The 22,353-nt window shown below is 34.4% G+C and overlaps 1 protein-coding gene across 1 annotated transcript in view; it reads right to left on the reverse strand.

Annotated features, from left to right (window-relative positions):
- Positions 1 to 17,609, reverse strand: part of LOC148602061 (C-type lectin domain family 3 member A-like) — a 32,336-nt gene extending 14,727 nt beyond the window's left edge. Inside the window, exons 1-4 of the mRNA XM_088554456.1 lie at positions 17,459 to 17,609; positions 16,073 to 16,192; positions 14,048 to 14,190; positions 1,284 to 1,368 (exon numbers count right to left, since the gene is read on the reverse strand). Of these exons, the coding sequence (XP_088410582.1) occupies positions 1,284 to 1,368; positions 14,048 to 14,190; positions 16,073 to 16,192; positions 17,459 to 17,609 (499 nt within the window). The remainder of the gene's footprint in view (positions 1 to 1,283; positions 1,369 to 14,047; positions 14,191 to 16,072; positions 16,193 to 17,458) is intronic.
- Positions 17,610 to 22,353: the final 4,744 nt, after the last annotated feature.

Below are 22,353 nucleotides of genomic sequence, written 5' to 3' on the forward strand. Positions count from 1 at the left end.
ATTTTTTTCACATACAATCCATTTAACATTATCAATATTTGTATATCTAGATCTTCTCTGTAACTGTTTATAGTTCATGATAAAGTAAAGAGGTAACATACTCTGGTAGGTCTACCATTTAAATCGTTAATTCATTGAACTAGAAAATAAGATATTTTTTTAACAAAATGTAAATAAATACTAATCTCTTTACACAAATAAATACTAGTATTTCTAAATGGTAAAATTAATTCTAGTTTAACTTTTTTATCTTTTGAGTATAAAGCTTAATATTGTAACAATTGTATCATATTTTCGCAAATGTGTTGCATATTTCAATCAAATAGAACACATTTTGGCGAATTAGTTTAAAACGTGTTACCGTTTGAAACATATATATGACAATGAAACAAATTTAAATAAGTTTTGTCAGTTGTGTTTTTGATAATAAACTTGATAAGTTTTAGATTTATTTGGAGAAAATGCATTTTCCTCTTACTTTAATAGTTATATAAACATAGAATTCTCAAACAGATCTTACAGGTAAAATACAGGAAAAAATAATACTTACAATTTAAGACAGACTTTAATTATTAAAACAACATAACCCCTATGTTTATTCAAAGAGTAATCAAGGGAACCAAGGTTATAGCGGTAATCAAAAGAATGTAATCCAGGGACAAAGACCAGACATGGAAAACAGACATACACAAAAAATAACATAGAGTAACTAAAATCATACATTCAAAGTAACAAAAGCAAATGAGCAACTCGTATTCCACTAAAAACTGGGAGCATGGACCAGGTGCACCGGTAGGGTAAGCGTCCTCTGCTTCAAACCTTCAATTTAAAGTTGGCAAACCAGGATAACACGTTTTGTAGGATTTATTTTGCAAACTTTTGGCAAAAATTTGCAAAAATCAGCAAATGATAGCAGTTACCCTCTGTTACAAACCCTTTTTAATATTAATTTCTGGATCTGTTTTAAGTACTTCTGCGTCCAAAAATCGGGCAAAATGTTTTTAAGGTGTGGCCCATAAAGGGAAAAAATTTAAGGATTTTACTTCATTACTCAGGTATTTATGCCTGATAACCTCCAGGGAAAATTTTCCTGTACTTTTTATTTATAATAGCAGTTTAAAATATATTTACGTCGTGGTGCTTCAGAATAAATTTTAATAGCTATTCGTTTGTTTTTTAGATGTATATTTGAGCCAAAATTACCAAATCAAATATAATGATGTCCCACTTATTGCTTGATTCTTACACAGAATGGTACTTAATATTTGACACATATAACTTACTGTCCACAAGATACCGGTTGACAGCTTTAGTCTCATCGGCGTTTTCAAAATCTACCAGTACACCTCCACGTGTATCACATTCTTTCTACAAAAATCAATATATAATTTTGTATGTTTGCTAAATTCTAACATGACATGCTTTAAAGCTCTTTAGACCACAGCCAAGGTAAATAAATTGATAAACACATGATGAACATTTCGTACAACATATAGGCTGTATCTGTTCAATCATTTGAAGAAACCAGTCTGATTAGAATCGAAATAAATCGCTTCCACATCAGGTAAATTAAGAAATTAATCACGGTAAGTCCAGTTTATCATTCAATTTGTTTTACCAAGGGCTAATCATTTTACCCCGAGCGACGGCGAAACCAGAGTTTTTGTGATTTATTTCGATTCTAATAGGACAATTTCGATACTTTTTTTACATTTTCGTGATCTTATTACGGTAACCTTAAACCCGCCATATTTGTCCATATTTGGCAGTACACTTTACGCTATGTCAGTAGAAATGGTCGCTAGTGAAACTTACTGTTTTTTATTTTTCTAAAATGCTAGAATTTTTTTATCAACAACATATTCGTCCAGTGTGGTGGAAGCGTTTTTCAACCGAAAAACCGTCGGCATTTCAATAGGAAAAAATTGTGCACCTCTACTTGTTCCTTTACTCTTATGAGGCTGACTTTATAGCTGATCTGATCCGAAAGAGAGAAGAACGTTTAGCTACATTCTTTAATCTCAGTTTCCGCTATATAGATGAAGTATAATCCTTAAACTCTCTTAGTTTCGGGGATTTGATACATCACATCTACCCAAAGAAATTCAGATAAAAGAATACTACAGACACTGTGATGTCAGCTATAACATAGTCGCTACAAAACTGTCGATGATATAATCATTCTGTGCACTTTTTGATGCACCTTTTCTAGAAACCAGATGACCATTCTTAATCAGGTTTTTTTTGGGGACCTACCATGGATTAATGGACAATAAGTGCAAAGATGCATAAACACTTTATTATCTATCTTTCATATCTCTATCTATTTATTAGTAGATTATCAAAGACATTTGAAACCTATACGACCCGCCTTACAGTTAATCAGTTAATTAGTTATTATATATATATACTAGAACAAATTGTGTTTCCATTAGTAGAGTGTAGTTTAGAGTTAGCTGTAGAAAGACCAGTTCTAGTCTTAGTTAAGTTCATTATTAACTGTTTAAAAAACTATGGGTTATGTGTTGAGGATTTTAAAAATTTAAATTATGTAAGAGTAATCAAGGGAACCAAGGTTATAGCGGTAATCAGAAGAATGTAATCCAGGGACAAAGACCAGACATGGAAAACAGACATACACAACAAATAACATAGAGTAACTAAAATCATACATACAAAGTAACAAAAGCAAATGAGCAACTCGGACTCCACTAAAAACTGAGAGCATGGACCAGGTGCATCGGTAGAGTAAGCGTCCTCTGCTTTTCTAGAAACACCCCCCGAGTTGCTCATAAAAAGTCATGTCCGGGGTAGACAAACAAGGAAAGGAAAACCATGCCCTGTTGAATAAATCAGTTTTCATTGTGCAGATGGATACACCATAACGATCCACGAGTTCATAATGACGACCATAAAACGTCTGTAGTGATGACTTCAATCTTGTAGCAACATAACCGTGTTCCAGAAGCCTATTTGTTAGAGTTCTAGGGCGATACAAAAAGCTCTGACATAACGTATCAGTTGTGATATGAAAACTCCATACGCAGATGCTGAAGGGATGTTGCGAACCTTAAATGTCGAACCTTAATGATCATAGTAGTAACATAACACAACTTATCTAGGAAGCACTTAAGTAAGTAGCTTTAGTAGATTTTATTTGCTACAAATCTGTAACCAAATGATCGGGGTTGGTTTTCATGATTTGGCAAAGGATGGTTATTAAATCTAGCTGAAGAAGCTTGTTTAAATCAACCAGGTGGAATTCACATTTTAGACATCAACTTGTAGGTCTCTTCATTGGTGGTTTAAAACATGATTAGATGAAATTAAAAGTAATGCGTCATAATCCCAGAAATTTAGAAGCAGCTTTGGATGTTGCTATTGAAGAACAAAATTTAAGGAAAGATTTGAACTCAGAAATAAAATAGTAAATTTGAAGAATATGATTTCGATGCCAAAGAATGTAATGAAGTGATAAAATAAAAATGGTAGGAAAGCTAATCAAAATTTTAGAAATAAAAAAAGCCTGTAGTATGCTGGAAATGTAAACTGGTAGGTCACATTAAAAATTATTGTAAGAATGAAAAGGAAAAATTAGTTCTCTTAATGATGAAGCCGATAAAGAGTGCATTGATGGAAATAGTTTGCCACATTTCAAAATACATTTAGCTGGTAGTCCTAATTCTTGTTTAATAAAAATAGGGAATAGACAATATCGTAATCTTGTTGATTCAGAAGCGGAATTAAGCCTTTTACATAAAAATGCTTATAAATTTATGAAAAATCCACCACAATTGTTAAAAAGAAATGTTAGATTACAATCAGTTACAAATTCACTTTAAAAAGTTATAGGCGTTGTAAATATTTGTATTTAGATTACATCTTTTTTGTAATATTAATTAATTAATTTATTTTATTTATTAATAAAAATGTTATCATTGGACGTGATTGTATGACAGCAAAATGTTTACGTGCGGGTAGAATCAATAGCAAAATTGCAATCAAATGTTATTTTGAAACCACAAACAGCTAATACATGTTTTGAATTTATAAAGAAACTTTCTGAAATTGATAGTAATAAAACTTATGAAATATCACAAATTGAAACAGGTTATATAAATACTGAACCTGGTTTAATGTTGAGTAACTCTGCGATTACATTGGATATTTTTGCAGAAAAAGATACACAGTTAGGATGAACTGATACAGCAAAAATGAGACCATCAGCCAATTAAATTAAACCTTATAGATCTCCATTGCATCAGAGAAATATTGTTGAAAAAGCTATTACAGAAATGCTTGATGCAAAAATTATTAAAAGATCACAATCTCCATGGTCAGCACCTATAGTTTTGATAAAGAAGAAAGATGGTTCAACTAGATTATGTATTGATTATAGAAAATTGAATCAAACTACAAAAATGAATTCACGTCCTTTAGCACATAATGATATTTTAGCTCAATTAGGAAATGCAACATATTTCAGTAATTATGATTAAAAATCAGGCTATTGCAGATAGCAATGGATAAAAAAGAAAAGACTGCATTTACATGTTTCATGGGTTTGTTTGAGTTTAAATGCAATGCATGCCTTTTGGATTTACAAATGCTCTGGTAGTGTTTACGGAACTCATGACTATAGTATTAGAAGGATTAGACGATTTCGCAATTGCGTATTTAGATGATATTTTAGTATTCAGTTCAAGATCACATGAGAACACACTCAAATAATCTTTAAAAGATTGAGACAACATGATTTATAGTTAAAATTATAGAAGTGTGGACTTTCACAAAAAGAGACAAGTGATGCTTGTATTGGTGCTTGTTTAACTCAACCTTGTGAGGAAAATTTCTGCAATTAACACTAGTGAAAAGCTAATATATTTCTTATCTCATAAGCTAGGTAACACTCCAAGAAAATGGCCAATCATAGAAAAAGAAGCATTTGCAATATTTTATAGTTTATCTAAAATGGATCATTATTTGAATGGAACAGAATTCGTAATTAAGACTGATCATAAACCTTTCAAATATCTTTTAGAAAGTCAAATGCAAAATAAAAGAGTATAAATGTGAGCACTTAGTATTGCTGGTTATGATTGTAAAATTGAGTACATAGCTGGTACTGAAAACACATGGGCTGATTTGCTTTCTAGGTCACATCCAAGTGATATTGACACAAATATTAAAACTGAAGTTGAAGTTGAAATAAGTGACAAGACATTTGAGATAGATACATTGAATTCAAATAATTTTAGCCCTATACATTTTACTAGTTATAAATTACTTGCAGATAAAGATATTGTAACAGAAAGACCAGGAAATTTTGACAATTTTTACAATTTTTACAGGAAAAGGGAACAAAAAGATAACGATATTGTTGGAATCATTGATAGTTATAAATGTAAAATAGATTTTTAGATAGATTTTATTATACACTCAGACAGTACAGGAATGTAAAAAGAGGCAGTCAACTATAACATATACAATACTATCATGGTGAACATGACGGAATTGTAACAAACATATATACAAGTAACATTCTAACACAATCAATAAAAAGTACTGGCTGCAATATATGTGTAAGGTATAATCGATGTGCACAGGGAAGAATTGAGTTCAGTAATGTCGATTCAAGTAAAAAGTTTGCCAATGTTGTCTATAAATAAGGCAATGTTGTTTAGAACGGCAACATTACATAACGACAACATACATTGCATCTTCAACAGAGATGGATTCTTGTTGTAGTAGGTCGTTATAAGTTTAACACGCAGTTTGTGTACAACGTCGTTTGTACATAAAAACAGGTAGTGAAACTCATCGCCAACCAATCTGTCATTACAAAGATGACAGGGCCCGTGCAGGTCCGGGTGTCAAAAAAATAGGCCTGCCGCAGCGCTAAGCTTGTCGTAAAAGGCGACTAAATAGTGCTCAGAACCCTAGCCGGGGGCTTGGGCGCTATGCCCACAGAGCAACTGGGTTGTGTGCCCCAGGTGGTGGAATGGGGGACCCCTGGCGTGTTACATACTGGGGTTGTCAGGCTCTAATACGGAAAACCTGACCGCAAATCATAGTGGTGCACCGTGTTGGGAAGGACGCCGCGTTCCTTGCACGAAAAAAAACCCTACTGTGGTATTCTCCCGGAGTAGGAACCATAGGGCTCCGCCACAGGAGGCTAAATTGCTCGACCCTACCCACCTCTCCCTATTTCCAGTGGCAATCAAAATTTGTCAATCCCATTGTCCTTGTGTCCCATCCCATTTTTCATTTCATCATCATTTCATGTTCATTTTATCATCCACTTGATGTTCATCGCCTGAATATAGCTGAAATATTGCTGCTCGGGCGTTAAACCCCAACAAACAAACAAACAAACAAAGATGACAGAAATCGTATATTGCTACAACGAAATTTCGCATAACCCTGACGTTTCTTTTTCTTTAACTTCTTTAAGTAATTTTCCAACTTGAACTCGGTTTTAAATGAACTATATGACTATCCTTTGAGCTATTCAACATATTAGAATACCAACTCTGTATAAATTGATCTTATAAAATCTGTTGTATACATGATTTTATCTAAATTGATTCCAGTGCACACTGACCGTCCCTAATATAACTCAGACCTGCGTCATCTAAAATCGATTTAATAAAATCGATCCATTTTGACTTCAAAAGATTTGTTAAGTGCATTTTGAAAAGTTTTGACCAGAAGCACAGCATTCTAATCTTAATATTCACTGCCATCGGGTAGGCACCTGTCTCCCAATAAACCATATAATTCGCTGTTGTGTACCCAAAGTACTCTTTTCAAAAACTGTAAATATATCTTTTCTAAAACCTGCATATCCTCAAATCCCCACGCTTCACAAGAATAAAGTACTATGGGTAAAACAAGGGAATCAAACAAAGTTAACTGAAGATCTACAGAAATTGGAACAGTGTATTTTTCATTATAATTAAACATAATACCTAAATAAGAGTAGGAATCTACAATTTCAACTACTGATTCAAAAAGTTTGAACTCATAATTACGTTTTGACTTCCTCTTTGTAAATATAACAGTTTTTGTTTTATCAACATTAATACCAAGACGCCATTCATTACAATAATGTTCAAAAACTCTCAAACAATTCTGAAGGTCATCTGGCGTTCCAGCAAAATTGCTGTATCATCAGCATAAAATAATATGAATATCATTACGTATGTTCTAAACATATCTTTACATTTATCATTGATATCCTGCAGCCCATTTACATTATTATGAAGAACATATTCTTCTAGGTCTGACAAAAAATACTAAACAAAAAAGGAGACAACTTCTCATCTTGACGTACTCCAATATCACAAGAAAAAAGTCCAGATACATCACCTCCCAATTTTACTCATGATTTAATGCTGCGATACATATTATATACCACATTTAATATTTTACCAGAAACATTATTTTCATCCCGCTTTTGCCATAACCCAAGCCTCCAAACAGTGTCGAAGGCCTTTTTGAAGTCAACAAATGTATAAAAACATTCTTCCCCATAGCCAGATAGGTCTATATACATGTAAGCAGAAAATGTTATCTGTGGTAGCATATCCCTTTCTAAACCTGGCCTGACTGTCCGGAATCAAAGAATATAAATTAGCATATTCAGATAATCTTTTATTTGATACAGATGTAAGGACTTTTCCAATAGAAGACACTAATGTTATTCCTCTGTATGCATCTGGGTTCGTAGGATCGCCCCTTATTTTTGTAAATAGGAAAGATAATTCCCCTGGTCCAAACTTCCGGTATGGTGCCAGTATTTAAAACTAGGTTAAAGAGCTTTACATAAATAGGCAAAACTGAATCAATAGTGGACTTAAGATACTCGTTAGCGATATTATCGCAACCCGCAGCCTTTCCGTTCTATAAAGATTTGACAGCTTGCACAATCTCGTCAGCGGTAATTTCGCCATTCAGAATATCATTAACCACTTCATCATCACTATCGGATATAACAAAATCAAAATAATCACGCTCAGAATCTTCGTTAAGATTTTTGAAAAAATCATACAGAGAATCCAAAGAAACCTGTGGACCACTATGGGAGTTTCTGTTGAAATTTTCTGAAAGCTTCCATAACTCACTGGATCCGTTTTTGCCGTGTGGCGTAGACGATTTTTCTAATCTGAATTGATAGTCCGCGAAACTCTTATTATGTTCTTGTCTATAATTTTTGCCGGTAGATTTTAGTGCCAATCTGCTCTCTTCGGTTTTGGCTCGCTATGTCTGTGTTTATCTTCATGAAAAAAGCTTTCTCTTTTGGCAGCAATTTTCTTTAAACCAAGGTATCTCTGGGAGGTCGTTTCGAAGTCCTGTGTCCAAAAGTATTACACGCGCAATCCGTAAATGCTAAGTTTAACCTATTTACAAAACGATCTAAATCCTCCTGTAAAGTATCGCCGTCAGGATCAATTGAGCCGAGATCACCTGTACATTGATCAAGTAATTCCGCTTTATTGAACCGTTTTACAAATTCAACTTGTTTGTCTTCGACCCATCGAACAGGTTTAACACCTGTAACAGGCCGGCTATTGTCAATCAACGGCATTGTCAAGGACAAAGTGACATGTAATCTACGATGGATATCTGAAAAAATCAGATTATAATCCAATACACTAAATTTCCCAACCAAGGGGAGTAAATCTGAATCACATAATAAATAATCTACAATGCTAGAATCCGTGCATGTAGTTTTACCAATACCAGTATCACTGCCAACTCTACCGTTGGCTTTATAATATAATTGTTTCTGCAAAAATGTATAAGCGTATAACCATACATATGTATTACACCTAGTGAGATCTTGTGATGATCTATCTAATGGTATATTATTCAACAACAATTTTCTGTACTCATACATGGAGTTTTCAATAGTATGATTATCATAATTAAGAAAGTCCCTCATCAGGTACAATATAATCTGATAATCGACTACATCTACTATTAAAATCTCCTATTCGTCCACAAAAAGAATATTTCGGTTTAAGTGCAAAAATATCATTCTCCAGATCATCAGTAGCTTCATTCGATGTGTATTTTGAACCCTCAGGTGGTAAATAAACCAACCCCAACAATAAAGATAAATCGTTACTGGATACCTTTGCAAAAGTAAACCAAAGTACAAAATCACAATTACTTTCTATAAATTCCTTTTTAAACTCTTTTTTAAAACTGACTATCATACCACCTGACTTTCGTTTACAGTTTTTCCTATGTTTGGCATAAAAAGTATAATCTGTTGGAAGGCTCAATACATCATAACTATCAGTTTTGGTTTCAACACACAAAAAATATCATACAATTTAATGGTTTCAAAAAAATCTGGACTAAGAAGTTTATTCTGTATACCACATACATTTACATAAGATATTTTCAGGTTACTGGGATCTCCAGACTGACCTCTTGTATGCCTGGTCTACCTGGCCATCTTATGTACACCTGTGGTGGGCCAAAATGTCTGTCCAAAAAGAAGGTTCATCATACCCCTGACCGTGTCGATCCTGTCGGTTTGAGACTTGTGATGTTGGTTGATTTCATTCCGTCTGAATTGATCTGATCTATACTGTTGATTGTCTCGAGGAAGTGATCCAGGATACCAACGGCAGCTATTGATGAATAGCTTACATTTGTATGTCTTCATGTTCTTATTGCCCAATCTTTCCTCGCGTTTAAATATCGGATACAATTAGTTCCTCCTCACTCTATTTTTTTAGTGAATTGTTCGTAAACGCTATAATTTGTATCCTTCTATTGGACAGGCGCCGCCTTCAGAACTTTGTCCCGATCTTTTCGAGACTCAAATTTTGCCATTATAGTTCTTGGTTTTCAATCATCTCGTGCTCTTAATCAATGGACTACGTGAAATTTAAAAAGAGCTTCAATATTCAGTTTTTCTTTAATGAACGTGTGCACCACGTTTTCAGTATGTACGTTATTAGCACCAATCACCTTTTCGTTAGCGACTTCCTCTATTCCGCTAAATAGCAGGTTATCTCTCATCGAGCGTTCTTGAATATCTATCATTCGCTTCCTCAGCTCTTCGTTCTCTCTGCGCATTTCATCCCTCTCATATTCAATATCTGCTAATCTTTGATCCATGTTCATGCAATTACTCTCTGTACCTGAAAGCCTTTCAATCAGATAAGCCATATCTAATTTCATTTGACGCATTCCACTCTCGATATTTATAAATCTACCCTCTATCCGTGATAGTCTATCAATGATCGCGCGTAATGATTCGAGTTGTTTCACAATGCCAGGTATAATATCAAGTGCACTCATTCTTGAATACATGTCTGATATTACGTCTTCTAGACTTATAATTCGGGAAGTAGAGGGGTGCATCGTATTTTGTGAGAACGGAGTGTTAATTTTTTCATTGAAATTCAGAGTTTGTTTTACTGGATCTCTAACCTCTGCTGAAGTATTAAACGGGGGTTATAGTGTTCTCTGTTGTGTGTATGTAAGACATCATGAGCCTTCCTATAATGTATCTGTAACTGGTGTTCTACTTCAAATACTTGTTGACTCTATTGTATGTTGATGTGGTGAATACTGGTCTGCCATTGTTGATCGTTGATTGACTGGACTATATAGATATCCCATATAGATTTTTTTTCATGAATAAATCACAAGCTCATTAACTAAATACATTTCTAAGAGCCGGGTGTTGCATGTCCACCACTGTCATGTCCACCACTGTCATGTCCACAATCTTAATATCTTAATCTGATAATGGTAGTGAAAATACAATTCGTTTTGTTAAAGAAGTTTTAGATATTTTAAATTTACATCATATTACAACATCATTTTACCATTCTCAGAGTAATGCTAAAGTCGAAAGGTTTCATAGAACTGTACATGATGTATTATCTTAGAAAATTCAAGATAATATGCAAACTTGGGATTTGTATCAGACTTTGGCAGCAATAAGATTTAATGTAAATGAATCAAAAAAGTTCTCATAATTTTATCTTTTATATGGTAGAGATAATATTTTGCCTTTGGGCAACATTTTAAAACCAAGACAAAAATATTAAGGAGAAGAAGAGCACCAATTGTTTTACAAGAACAACATAAAGTTTTTACAATGGTTTATAAAAATCTAAAGAAAGCAAATAAGCGCCAGGTAAATATGTTGATAAAAATGCTAAAAAAAGTTTAAATTTGAAGTAGGAGACCCTGTTTATTTTAAACTTCATAGAAAACAAAATAAATTACAAGCTAATTGGCAACCTCATTTTAGAATTATTGAAAAAAAACAGGATCCGTTTCCTTCTTTGTTCAAAATCAGTTAGACGGTTCAACAACTAAAGTACATGCTGAACATCTTGTCCGTGCTAAAATTGACAATTGGATTAAACCAAGAATTCAATCTGATAGACCAATAAGGGCCACTCAATTTTTCATATCACCAGAACATACTGAATCAGAAATTACTACTGATATTGATTCAGAAAATGAATCTTTAATTGAAATTTCGACGAGAAAGAGTAGATTTTTCAATTTCTGAAAGTGACATTTCTAACATGGAATTAAATAATAAGTTTTCAGTGAAGTCCGAGTTGCTAATTTGCTTTTGTTACTTTGTAGGTATGATTTTTGTTACTTTATGTTCTTTGTTGTGTGTGCCTGTTTCCTATGTCTGGTCTTTGTCCATAAATTACATTCTTTTGATTACCACTATAACATTGGTTCCCTTGATTACTCTTCAAAATATAAACATTTACTAGCATAGACCTGATATTGCCTCCAATAGTGATATTTATCATAAAACTACTGAAACTAATTATGATAATGATAATGATTACGAACAAAGTACTAATGAAGTCATGTCAATAGGTGAAATAAGAGGTAAACCTAAGCTTAAGTTGAAGCGCAGGAATAAACCGGACTCAAAACAAATCCTTGCTCTGTACGAACAAATAGTAACAAATGCAAAAAAAAATTATCGGAAACCATTAAAATTATAATTGAATTAGTGGATAAACTATTAGGCTTCATTTTGTAATGTAGTTGTCATGAATTTTTGTTTGAAATATACTCTTGCTTGGGCTTTGATTATGCTTCATGCATTATTTTTGAAAAACAAATCTCAACAAATGTGATAATAAATAATAATACAGGAGTGAGCTACAAAATTTTAGATTTTTTACAACAGTTTTTGTTGTTAAGGTCAGGATTTGTCTGCTCAACTTTAGTATTCTGGTAAAATTTCAAAAAACTTGAATCACTTGAGCACATTGAAATTTTCATTATACAAATTAACGGGTAGGGCTTCATGTGTTCGTTAGTCTGTGGTGTAGCAAAGGAAGGTGTATTAGAGTCACCACTGGGTACCAATGGTGTCGTTTGTACATGCCGAAGATGAAGATTACACCTCCAGAGAAGATAAAAATCTGTACTATGTTCAAAAATGCTCGGTATCGATCACAAAGCTGTGGTGATTGAATTGTGAATAGTGACACTATTATCATTATTAAATATTACGAGCAATTGGCCGCCTCAAGTTGTGCATATGTACCCAAGATTATGACGATTGCTAAATGATATGACATTAATATTATTGGAGATTATCATGTTGATTTGCTGTGTTATCATCATTAACCATTAGAAATGACTTTCATGTTTTAGTAGCAATAGGTCGTCCTTATCGACTGGGTTGAAAAAACCTTAGAAGGCAGTAAGTCTACTTATTTGAACATTCGCTATAATCATAAATTGGATAGTTAGCTGTTTCCTGTGTTATTTAAACGTGTATGAACTTATCCATAAGTTGCGAACGCATCGCTACTTCTTAAACAACGTTGAATCTTAACAATCCTGTTTTGCAGTGAAATTATTTACTAGAACATTGTTACATTCAGTGATGTAAAGCATTTAGAAATATTCTAGAATATTTCTTTAGATGGCAGCGAATAAGTGTAACATAGTTGTTACGAAACTGTTGATGATATAATCATTCTGTGCACTTTTTGATGCACATTTTCTAGAAACCAGATGACCATTCTTAATATGCCTTTATTGTGGACCTACCATGGATTAATGGAAAATAAGTGCAAAGATGCATAAACAATTCATTATCTATCTTTCCTACCTCTTTCTATTTAGTAGTAGTTAATAAATGACATTTGAAATCTATGCGATCCGCCGTACAGTTAATAAGTTAATTATTTGTATATAAACTAGAGATAATTCAGTTTCCAGTAGAGTAATGTAGAGTGTAGAGTAGCGTGTAGTTAAGAGTTAGTTGTAAAAAGACCATTTCTATTCTTAGTTAAGTTCAGTATAAATTTACCAAACAACTAGATGTAGCTGCTACCTCTCTATTCTATTCAATATGTTTGAATATATATGCATAAATAATGGATTTAATAAAACACTGAACACTTATTAACTGTTTAAAGAAACTATGGGTTATGCAACACAGCCTAATAGCTTGACCTACACTTAGATATCGATGGTAAAGGAAAGCTATTGACCAAACTATACGACAATTTTGATGACTTTTCATTTAGTAAATCTACCTCATTTTCTGCCATTAAAATGTTGCCATCAGCATATAACATAACAAAGTTCCTAATTTGCGATAACCTTAAAATGTATATCAATACCAATATTCAAAACATTATTTTTTTTCTATTACTAGTAATGTAAATATTAATCAAAACACATGATAAAAGACATCCTCGTTTTAAACCATTAATGAACTTAAACCGTGCAGTCATATTTCCATCTAATCGCACGGTACATTGTACATTTGAGTAAAGATCTTTAAGAATATACAACTTTGAACTAATACCCAAAACTACCTATTTTATTTGGAATCAGATATTGATTTAACCTGCACATTTCTCAAGAATCCTATTCTAGGGCATGAGTTCAAAGAAATATTGATCACAGGATGGGTTTTTAAGATTCGAAATAAAATAAAGTATGATGGAACATTTCATCATAAACTCCCTCATTTATATTAAATGTGTGCTCTCAAAAAGTAAAAAGATACCTGTGCAGTTTTGTACTCTACTGGAGTATTCAGAAAAGCAAAGCATTTATTTGGGATTGCATCTGTAGTTCCGTCTTTATTCAAGGTTTGGAATCCTTCTCCCGTACCTTTACCGGGACAACGCTTAACCGGAACACATGGTACTGAAAAAAAATTCCAAAATCACCGATCACATTAAATACATTTGTTTTCTCATTCTTGATTTCCATTAATTTGCATTATATATATATATATATATATATATATATATATATATATATATATATATATATATATATATATATATATATATATATATATATATATATATATATATATATATGTCTTTTTCTTTTGTCTTATAGCATGGTCGTAGCACTGGGTGAAATAAGACAGAGCTGATTTTTGCGTTTTGTTGATATTTTCATGAAAAAGACATGCACAATGAAGGTATTTACTGTAATAAGATATGTGTATAAACAGAGATAGCTCTTTTGAGATTTGTTACACTTTAAATAAAGTATTTCATAATAAAGTCATTCCTGAGAATATCTGTCATGAAAAGACATTTAGAATCCAACACCTGTTCGAATGCAAGATAACGAAATCTCAGACACCCGGGGGTAAGATTTAATCGTTGTCTAATGAGGTTCCACCGAGTCAGAGAACTAAAGGTGTCTGAGATTTCTCAAAGCTGGTAATAGGTTTTTTTTTATCTTCGGATTAATTGTTTTGAATTAAAACGACCCATATTTAACAGCTAATGTAGCTAATTATACGTCATGACCAGGTTTATCAAATCTTTTCCCTGGTGGGGTTGTTGTCTCTTTGACATATTCGTAAATTTTTAAATGTTTTGTCAAAACAAACTTAGTTTTAATCATAGGATTAAACACTGTGTTTTTCCCAGAATTTATTGATGTGTAAAATCGGACCATTCACACAAACCAAATAAGAATGAAGTATGCTAAATCTGTGAGTGCACGGTCCGATTTTACACATCCATAAATTCTGGAAAAAACAGTGTTTAATCCTTATAATTCCAATCCCTAACCTTCAGAAATATATTTATATTTTTTTTGTTTTTTGTTTGTTTGTTTGTTTGTTTTTTTTTTCTTTTCAATATTCAAATATTTACGGGCTACTGGTAACTATATTCTTTCAAAAATTGTTGTTTTGAATGTACTATGCCGAAAATGAATGGAATAAAGCGGATCATACCGTTATAAGCTTCTAAACGGCTCTATCTTTTGTCGAATCGATGGTAGCCATTATGTTTACGATGTGTAGATGGAACTGACACTGTTGTAAAAATTATCAACACAGAAGTGAAAGGTGAACAACCAATAATACACAAAAAAGGCATATGCTAAGTTGATTGGAGTTGTATGGCAATCGAGATTTTATTTGATTTGTTAACTAATTGCATGAAATAATACATATATATATATCGCGAATCAATAGTTACTCTCCTTAAAAATTATAACTTCAATGAATTTGTAAGATTTAATTGTTCACAAACTTTTTATTTTATGCCTGTCATTTTCAAGGGATGTTTTTGAATCTCAAATGATCTACGAGCTATTCATTGCATACACATGAATGAAAGTCACAGTCGAGAATCTGAGAAACCAAGGGAGATGATTTGGCTCATATGAAACAGAAAACCCGGCTAAACCTTATGTAATCACACTTTTCACGTTGACGTACTCCAAAACAGTTAGAGTGGAGCAACGCTCTCGGACCCATGTGGGGTCTGGGAGTAGGACAGAACGTCAACAGAGCAGCCCAGTCGCTAGTAGGGCATACTCTGAGTGAGTCAGTGAGTCTGAGGTCAGGTATCCCGAAGTCTGGGCTTCGCTACTTCCAACTACTAACAGACATCTACTAACACAATCCCCGTAAGGGGCTGTCGTGCGAAATCCGTAAGGATGGTCAAGACCGTAAAAATCACCAATCAGAGGAAAAAAACTAAATCGGAATCTGCATATTTTAGATTTAAAAGTAGAATTGCAAGTTGGTCATTTCAATGAATACGATACATACCTGGCGTAGTGCAGACCACCGGTGTTGGCGTAGTACAAACAGGACATCCGGACGCTGGATTAGTGACTGAGCTACCAACATTAGTAATACCGTTAAGTAGTAAAGGCAAAAATAAGAGAGCTGAAAAAAGAGACGATATTCAAAAGGAAAACACAACATAGACATTCGATATGAATTACATGTATGTTGTATTCAACGACAATTGATTACGGGTCTAGGTGAAAGCTCGATCTCATCTTGTTTACGAACTGATATCTTCTTTTAGAGTGGTCAGTGGCCAAAGGTACCTTTTGAGACATGTCAAAAGTGTGAATAAATTGTATTCATTGCAAATTTAGAACTTCTCTTTCAGTCCGTTGGACTTACTTACCCAAAAGAACCTAAAAGATAGTGTCTCAGAAAACTTTTACAAGATGGCGGAGACGATACTTCTGATGACAAGAAGTTTTTTAAATATATATTTAATCCAACTTCGTCCTCTTACAGGTTACACCTGCCTCTTATTAAAAATACTTTGTCTTAAAGGACAAGATAAAACACAGAAACAATATGTGTAGTTTATACGACAATTTTGTTATGACTTTGTAGTATCTGATTTGACTGTCATACTCAGCGTATTTTATTCATGTTAAGGTTAATGTTCGAGTTTGACCCTGGCATATTTTTTATGTTTTGTGTTGTTTCCGAAAGAACATGAATAATAAAGCCAACAAGACAGACAAAACATGCCAGTCAAATTCCAGCGAGGTTTGTTTAAATGTCATCCAAATACATTTTCCGTTGTATTTGATCAAAATTTTTGCATTAAAAGTATGCGAGATCTTAGAAGAAATTATTCAAAGATTTTATTATTATTATTATTATTATTATTATTTACAGTTTTTACAGTTTTTATATAGCGCATTAACTAATAACAATTACTTTAAGCGCTTTGCAATATAAAAATACAAAAATAAGATACAAACACGAATATACTACATAATGTCAGAAAATAATAACGACAAAATTTACTCTAAAAATTGAAGATAAAAATAATAAAAGTAAGTGAAAGAACAAAAATTAAAAAAAAACATCAAAGTAAAATTTAAAACAATAGAATTTGAACTAATTGTTAAAAAAAATAATTTGCCAAGTCCTTGGTAAAATTACGGTTTGATAAACGTACAAGCTTCAATTCGATTTTAGGCTGTAGGCAAAATAAAATCCATATTTTAGCGACAAAAAAAGGAGCATGATACCATTATAAGACAGTAAAAGTCGTAGAAGACTTTTTAATTAACCATGGACACAAAAAGATATGATATAGATAAAAAAGTTAAACCCGCATCTGCTTCAATTAATAACTGATTTCATAAGGGTCAGGCACATGCGCAATTACGTCCTTACCAAGTATAAAAGGTAATAGCATTCTTACGCCTCCGCCATTACCGGGACTAAATCTTCCATCAGCAAACGTACTAGGTAAAACAGAGGAATCTACGCTGACTGGGAAAGACGGACCAGTTTGCACCACTTGTACCTCTTCTACCCCCGACATTTTAAAATCTGATAAAAATAAAAAATGTGTTATTTCCCACCACTTCGGTTGAAGTGCCTGTACCAAGTCAGGATCATTGCGGTACCAGCTGCTCTGGTGATGTAATATATTTTGCCAGATTTATTGTGGACTTGACTTGATTATGAATCGGATTAGTATTCGGTAATTTTGTTGTTACCCTTATTCATCAGAAATGTAAGGATTATTTCAATTCGACAGATGTATAATTTAATATCATGTATTCCCTACTTGCGGAGCTCGGGCTGCAGCCATATTTTATCCTGTTTTTGCAGAGTTACCTCCCGTAAGAGCAGGTATAATTTCGAGGTCTCTCTAATCGATGCTCGAATTCGGGTGCAGAAAAAAGATGTAACTCGAATGAAAATGGAATCCCCAGCAGACAAACACAACGGTGTTTCTAAAATTTACAGGGTGTTTCATTTTGTTGGTAGGTTACATAAGGATGATTTTCATTTCTATCCCGGGTAAAGAAAATATATGGCAGGGTCAGTAGAACGAGAAATTCCCTTTTGACTTTCGAGATTTTCTAAAGTATCGTCGAGATCGGATGGAAAACCTTACGCGTTCCGAATAGATACCTACTCCAAAGGGAGATAAATGTTGACAATATGTTGGTCCGCAAGTGGGGAATAAAATGGAGTTAAAATAGTGATCCGATTTACCGGTAAGAACCTCGATAAGCACTACGGGATCTACAAAGGAACACTTAATGAATTTTGTCTTTATTTCGCATTAGTTTGAATAAAACTTATCAGAAGAATCAATATCTGTGTTATTAGTCGTTTTTTTTATTGACGAAGACTAACATAATTTTAAGTGTGGTGACATTATATAGCACCACCAAAAAGAGCGCTGCACCATATACAAGCCTTTGAGCTTTTCTCAGCTCTTTTGTATCCAAATTGTTCGATGAAATATAAATAAGACAAATTTATGAAAGTCCATACAGTGGTTACAATTTTTCAAAAATGGTAAAATTATTTTTCCATGTCACAGCAAGCACCAACGAAAACGGACAAAACACCATAGTCTGTAAGTTAATAATAATTATTTAGAAAAAGATGAAATCAAGTTTTCTTTGTCGTGGTATCAATGTCAGCACCACCGTAAACGGGCAAAGCACCACAGCCTCTGAGACTCCATAAATGGTCTAGACCTCTCCGACCCTGGACAAAAATGGTTTATTAAACCTCTGCACATGCCATACAACTCAGTCTAAGACCCCATGAGTTCAATATTTAAAAATGACAAAATTCAGTTGTCTTCGTTACAACATCTTTATTAGCACCACCGAAAACAGGCAAAGCACCATAGCCTCTGGGACTCCATAAATGGTCTAGACCTCTCCGACCCTGGACAAAAATGGTTTATTAAACCTCTGCACAGGCCATACAACTCAGTCTAAGACCCCATGAGTTCAATATTTAAAAATGACAAAATTCAGTTGTCTTCGTTACAACATCTTTATTAGCACCACCGAAAACAGGCAAAGCACCACGGCCTCTGGGACTACATAGATGGTCTAGACCTCTCCGACCCTGGACTCAAATGGTTTATTAGTCCTCTGCACATGCCATGCAACTGGTCGGTTTGCTCCACGAGTTCATTATTTAAAAAAAAATGATAAAATTAAATTTTCTTTGTCACAGTATCCTTATAAACACCACCAAAACATGAACAAAGCACGAGGACATCTGGGGTTCAATATATGACCCATAACTATCCAATTAGGGTCTGGAGCCAAGCGGAAAATATAAATTATGCATTATCCAAATACAAACCGATAAAGTTAAGTCATTTCACACATAAACCGCCAAAAACGGTCTTAGCACCTCGAGGCTTGTGGATCAAACGTATGGTCCAGTCGATATACAAGTGGACCAGTGGTTCCATTAGATATGTATCAAGGATTCCATAAGGGTCCGGCACCCAGCAGACCGCCGTAAATATATGGTGCAAGTACAAATTTATATGTTTCACGCATATGAGTTGCCAAAAACGGACTTAGCACGTCGGATCATGCATGTAAACAAAATGGACTGTCTAATCAATATATAAACGAACCAGTGGGTCCATTAGACATTTGCAGAGGATTCGATAGGAGTCCGGAGCATAGCATACCGTCCAATATAGAGTGGAGATGGAGTTACGTTTCTGAGTGAATTCAAGTAGTTGTTATTTGTACTGGTTTGTCTGTTTTCCTATGATTTATTGTGTCACTAAAAACTGAGAGCATGGACCGGATGCATCAGTAGGGTAAGCGTCGATCCTCTGTTTTTTTCCAGGAACACACGTCGAGTTGCTCATAAAAAAGTCAAGTCCAGGGTACCGGACAGAGGAAAGGATAACTATGACGCGTTGAACATATCAGTTCTCATGGTGCAGATAAATACACCATAACCATCCACGAGTTAATAATGACGACCATAAAATTTCTGTAGTGATGATTTTAATCTTGTAGCAACATAACCCTGTTCCAGATTCCTAATTGTAAGCAATATAGCGTGATAGAAATAAGTCTGCGTAGCTACCGCATGCTCTGGCATAACGCGTATGAGGTGCGATATGAAAACTCAATATGCAGTCGGTAAAGGGATGTTGCTACTTGTCAACGTTCGAAGTGCAATACTTTATTAACAAGAAACGACCAAAATAACAATTACAAATTAACAGAAGTGAAACAGCAACCCGGGTTATATATACTAAAAAAACTGAAGTATGGGCCAGGTGCTCCGATAGGGTAAGCGTTGTATGCGTTTCCAGAAATACTAGCCGAGTTGCTCATAAAATTTTACGTCCTGGGTAGACGAAAGAAAAAAGGCAAACTATGATCGAGTGAACTAACCGTTTGGCATGGTGCACCTGGATTTAAATAACACCAAATAATCAATTTATTTCACTCAAACACGTAACTCAACCTCTTCATTAGGAAGTATGATTTACTTCAGACTCTTATGGAAACCTCGACACATGTTTAATGGACCTTATACATCAATTGGGCTATTCGTTTTGTTCACGCGCCCAGTGGTGCTAAGTTCGTTTTGGGTAGTGTATATGCGTGAAATATACGAATATGTACCTGGTACCATAGATGTGCATGGTTCGCTGGGCTCTGAACCCTTATAGAATCATTGGCACATGTCTAATGAACCCACTGGTCCATTTATATATTGATTGGACTATTCGCTTCGTTCACAGGCCCCATGGTGCTAAATCCGTTTTTGGCGTTTCATACGCGTGAAATACACGAATATGTATTTACATGGTCCGCTGGGCTGAAGACCCTCATAAAATCCCTGGCACATGTTTATTGGACACACTGGCCCATTTTTATAACGGTTGGCCTATTCGTTTTGTTCACATGCCCGGTGGTGCTTAGTCGGTTTTTTGTGGTTCATATACGTGAAAGACACGACTTTGTACTTAGACCGTAGACTAACATTGTCCGCTAGGCTCTAGGTCCTTATAAAATCATTGGCACATGTCCAATGGACCCACTGATTCATGTATATGTCGATTGGACCATTCGTTTTGTTTACAGGCCTCATGGTGATAAATCCGTTTTTGGCAATTCATATGCGTGAAATACTCAAATATGTATTTAAAGGGTCTGCTGGGCTCAAGACCCTCATAAAATCCCTGGCACATGTTTAATGGATGTACTGGTCCATTTATATATCGATTGGACTATTTGTTTTGTTCGCATGCCCGGTGGTGCTTAGTCCTTTTTTGGTGATTCATATACGTGAAATACACGACTTCGTACCTTGATACCATAGATTTACATGCTCCGCTGGGCTCTGGACCCTTATATAATCATTGGCATATGTTTAATTAATACACTGGTCCATTTATGTATCGACTGGACCATTCGCTTTGTTTACAGGCCCCGTGGTGCTAAGTCCGTTTTTTTTGGCGGTTCATATACATGGAATACACGAATATGTACCTAGAACCATAGATTTACATGGTCTGGTGGGCTCTGGACCCTTATATAATCCTTGGCACATGTTTATGGAACCCACTGGTCCATTTATATATCGATTGAACTATTCATTTCGTTCACAGGCCCCATGGTGCTAAATCCGTTTTTGGCGTTTCATACGCGTGAAATACACGAATATGTATTTCCATGGTCCGTTGGGTTCAAGGCCCTCATAAAATGGCACATGTTTAATGGACACACTGGCCCATTTTTATATCGGTTGGACTATTCCTTTTGTTCACATGTCCCGTGGTGCTTAGTCGGTTTTGGTACGTGGAATACACGACTTTGTACTTAGACCGTAGACTAACATTGTCCGCTGGGCTCTGGACCTTTATAAAATCATTGGCACGTGTCTAATGGACCCAATGATTCATTTATATATCGATTGGACCATTCGTTTTGTTCACAGGCCCCATGGTGCTAGGTCCGTTTTTATTTGGTTGTACACCGTAACTAGTGAGCTTCCCCTGCCGGACCGGATCCGGATTTTACTGGCGGTGCTTATCGTGGTAGTTTCCTCGTATCTGTATTACGATTACAAGTCATAGAATGGCTTAGACTTTTCTTTCACTAACCTTACAAGATTACCGAGTTATGTTTTACACTTTAAAGAACGGACATTACTCAAAATATAAAGTCCCCGACTGATTGTGTTGTCGTCTTATTCTATTTCTTCAAAATCATTTCGATTATAGGTAAAAAAAAAACTTGTTCGGTTGCTGTTTATGTGGCAGA

The sequence above is a fragment of the Perna viridis genome, chromosome 12, assembly GCF_037379345.1.
Source record: "Perna viridis isolate PV_CMFRI_1.1 ecotype Kerala chromosome 12, ASM3737934v1, whole genome shotgun sequence".
NCBI lineage: Eukaryota > Metazoa > Mollusca > Bivalvia > Mytilida > Mytilidae > Perna > Perna viridis.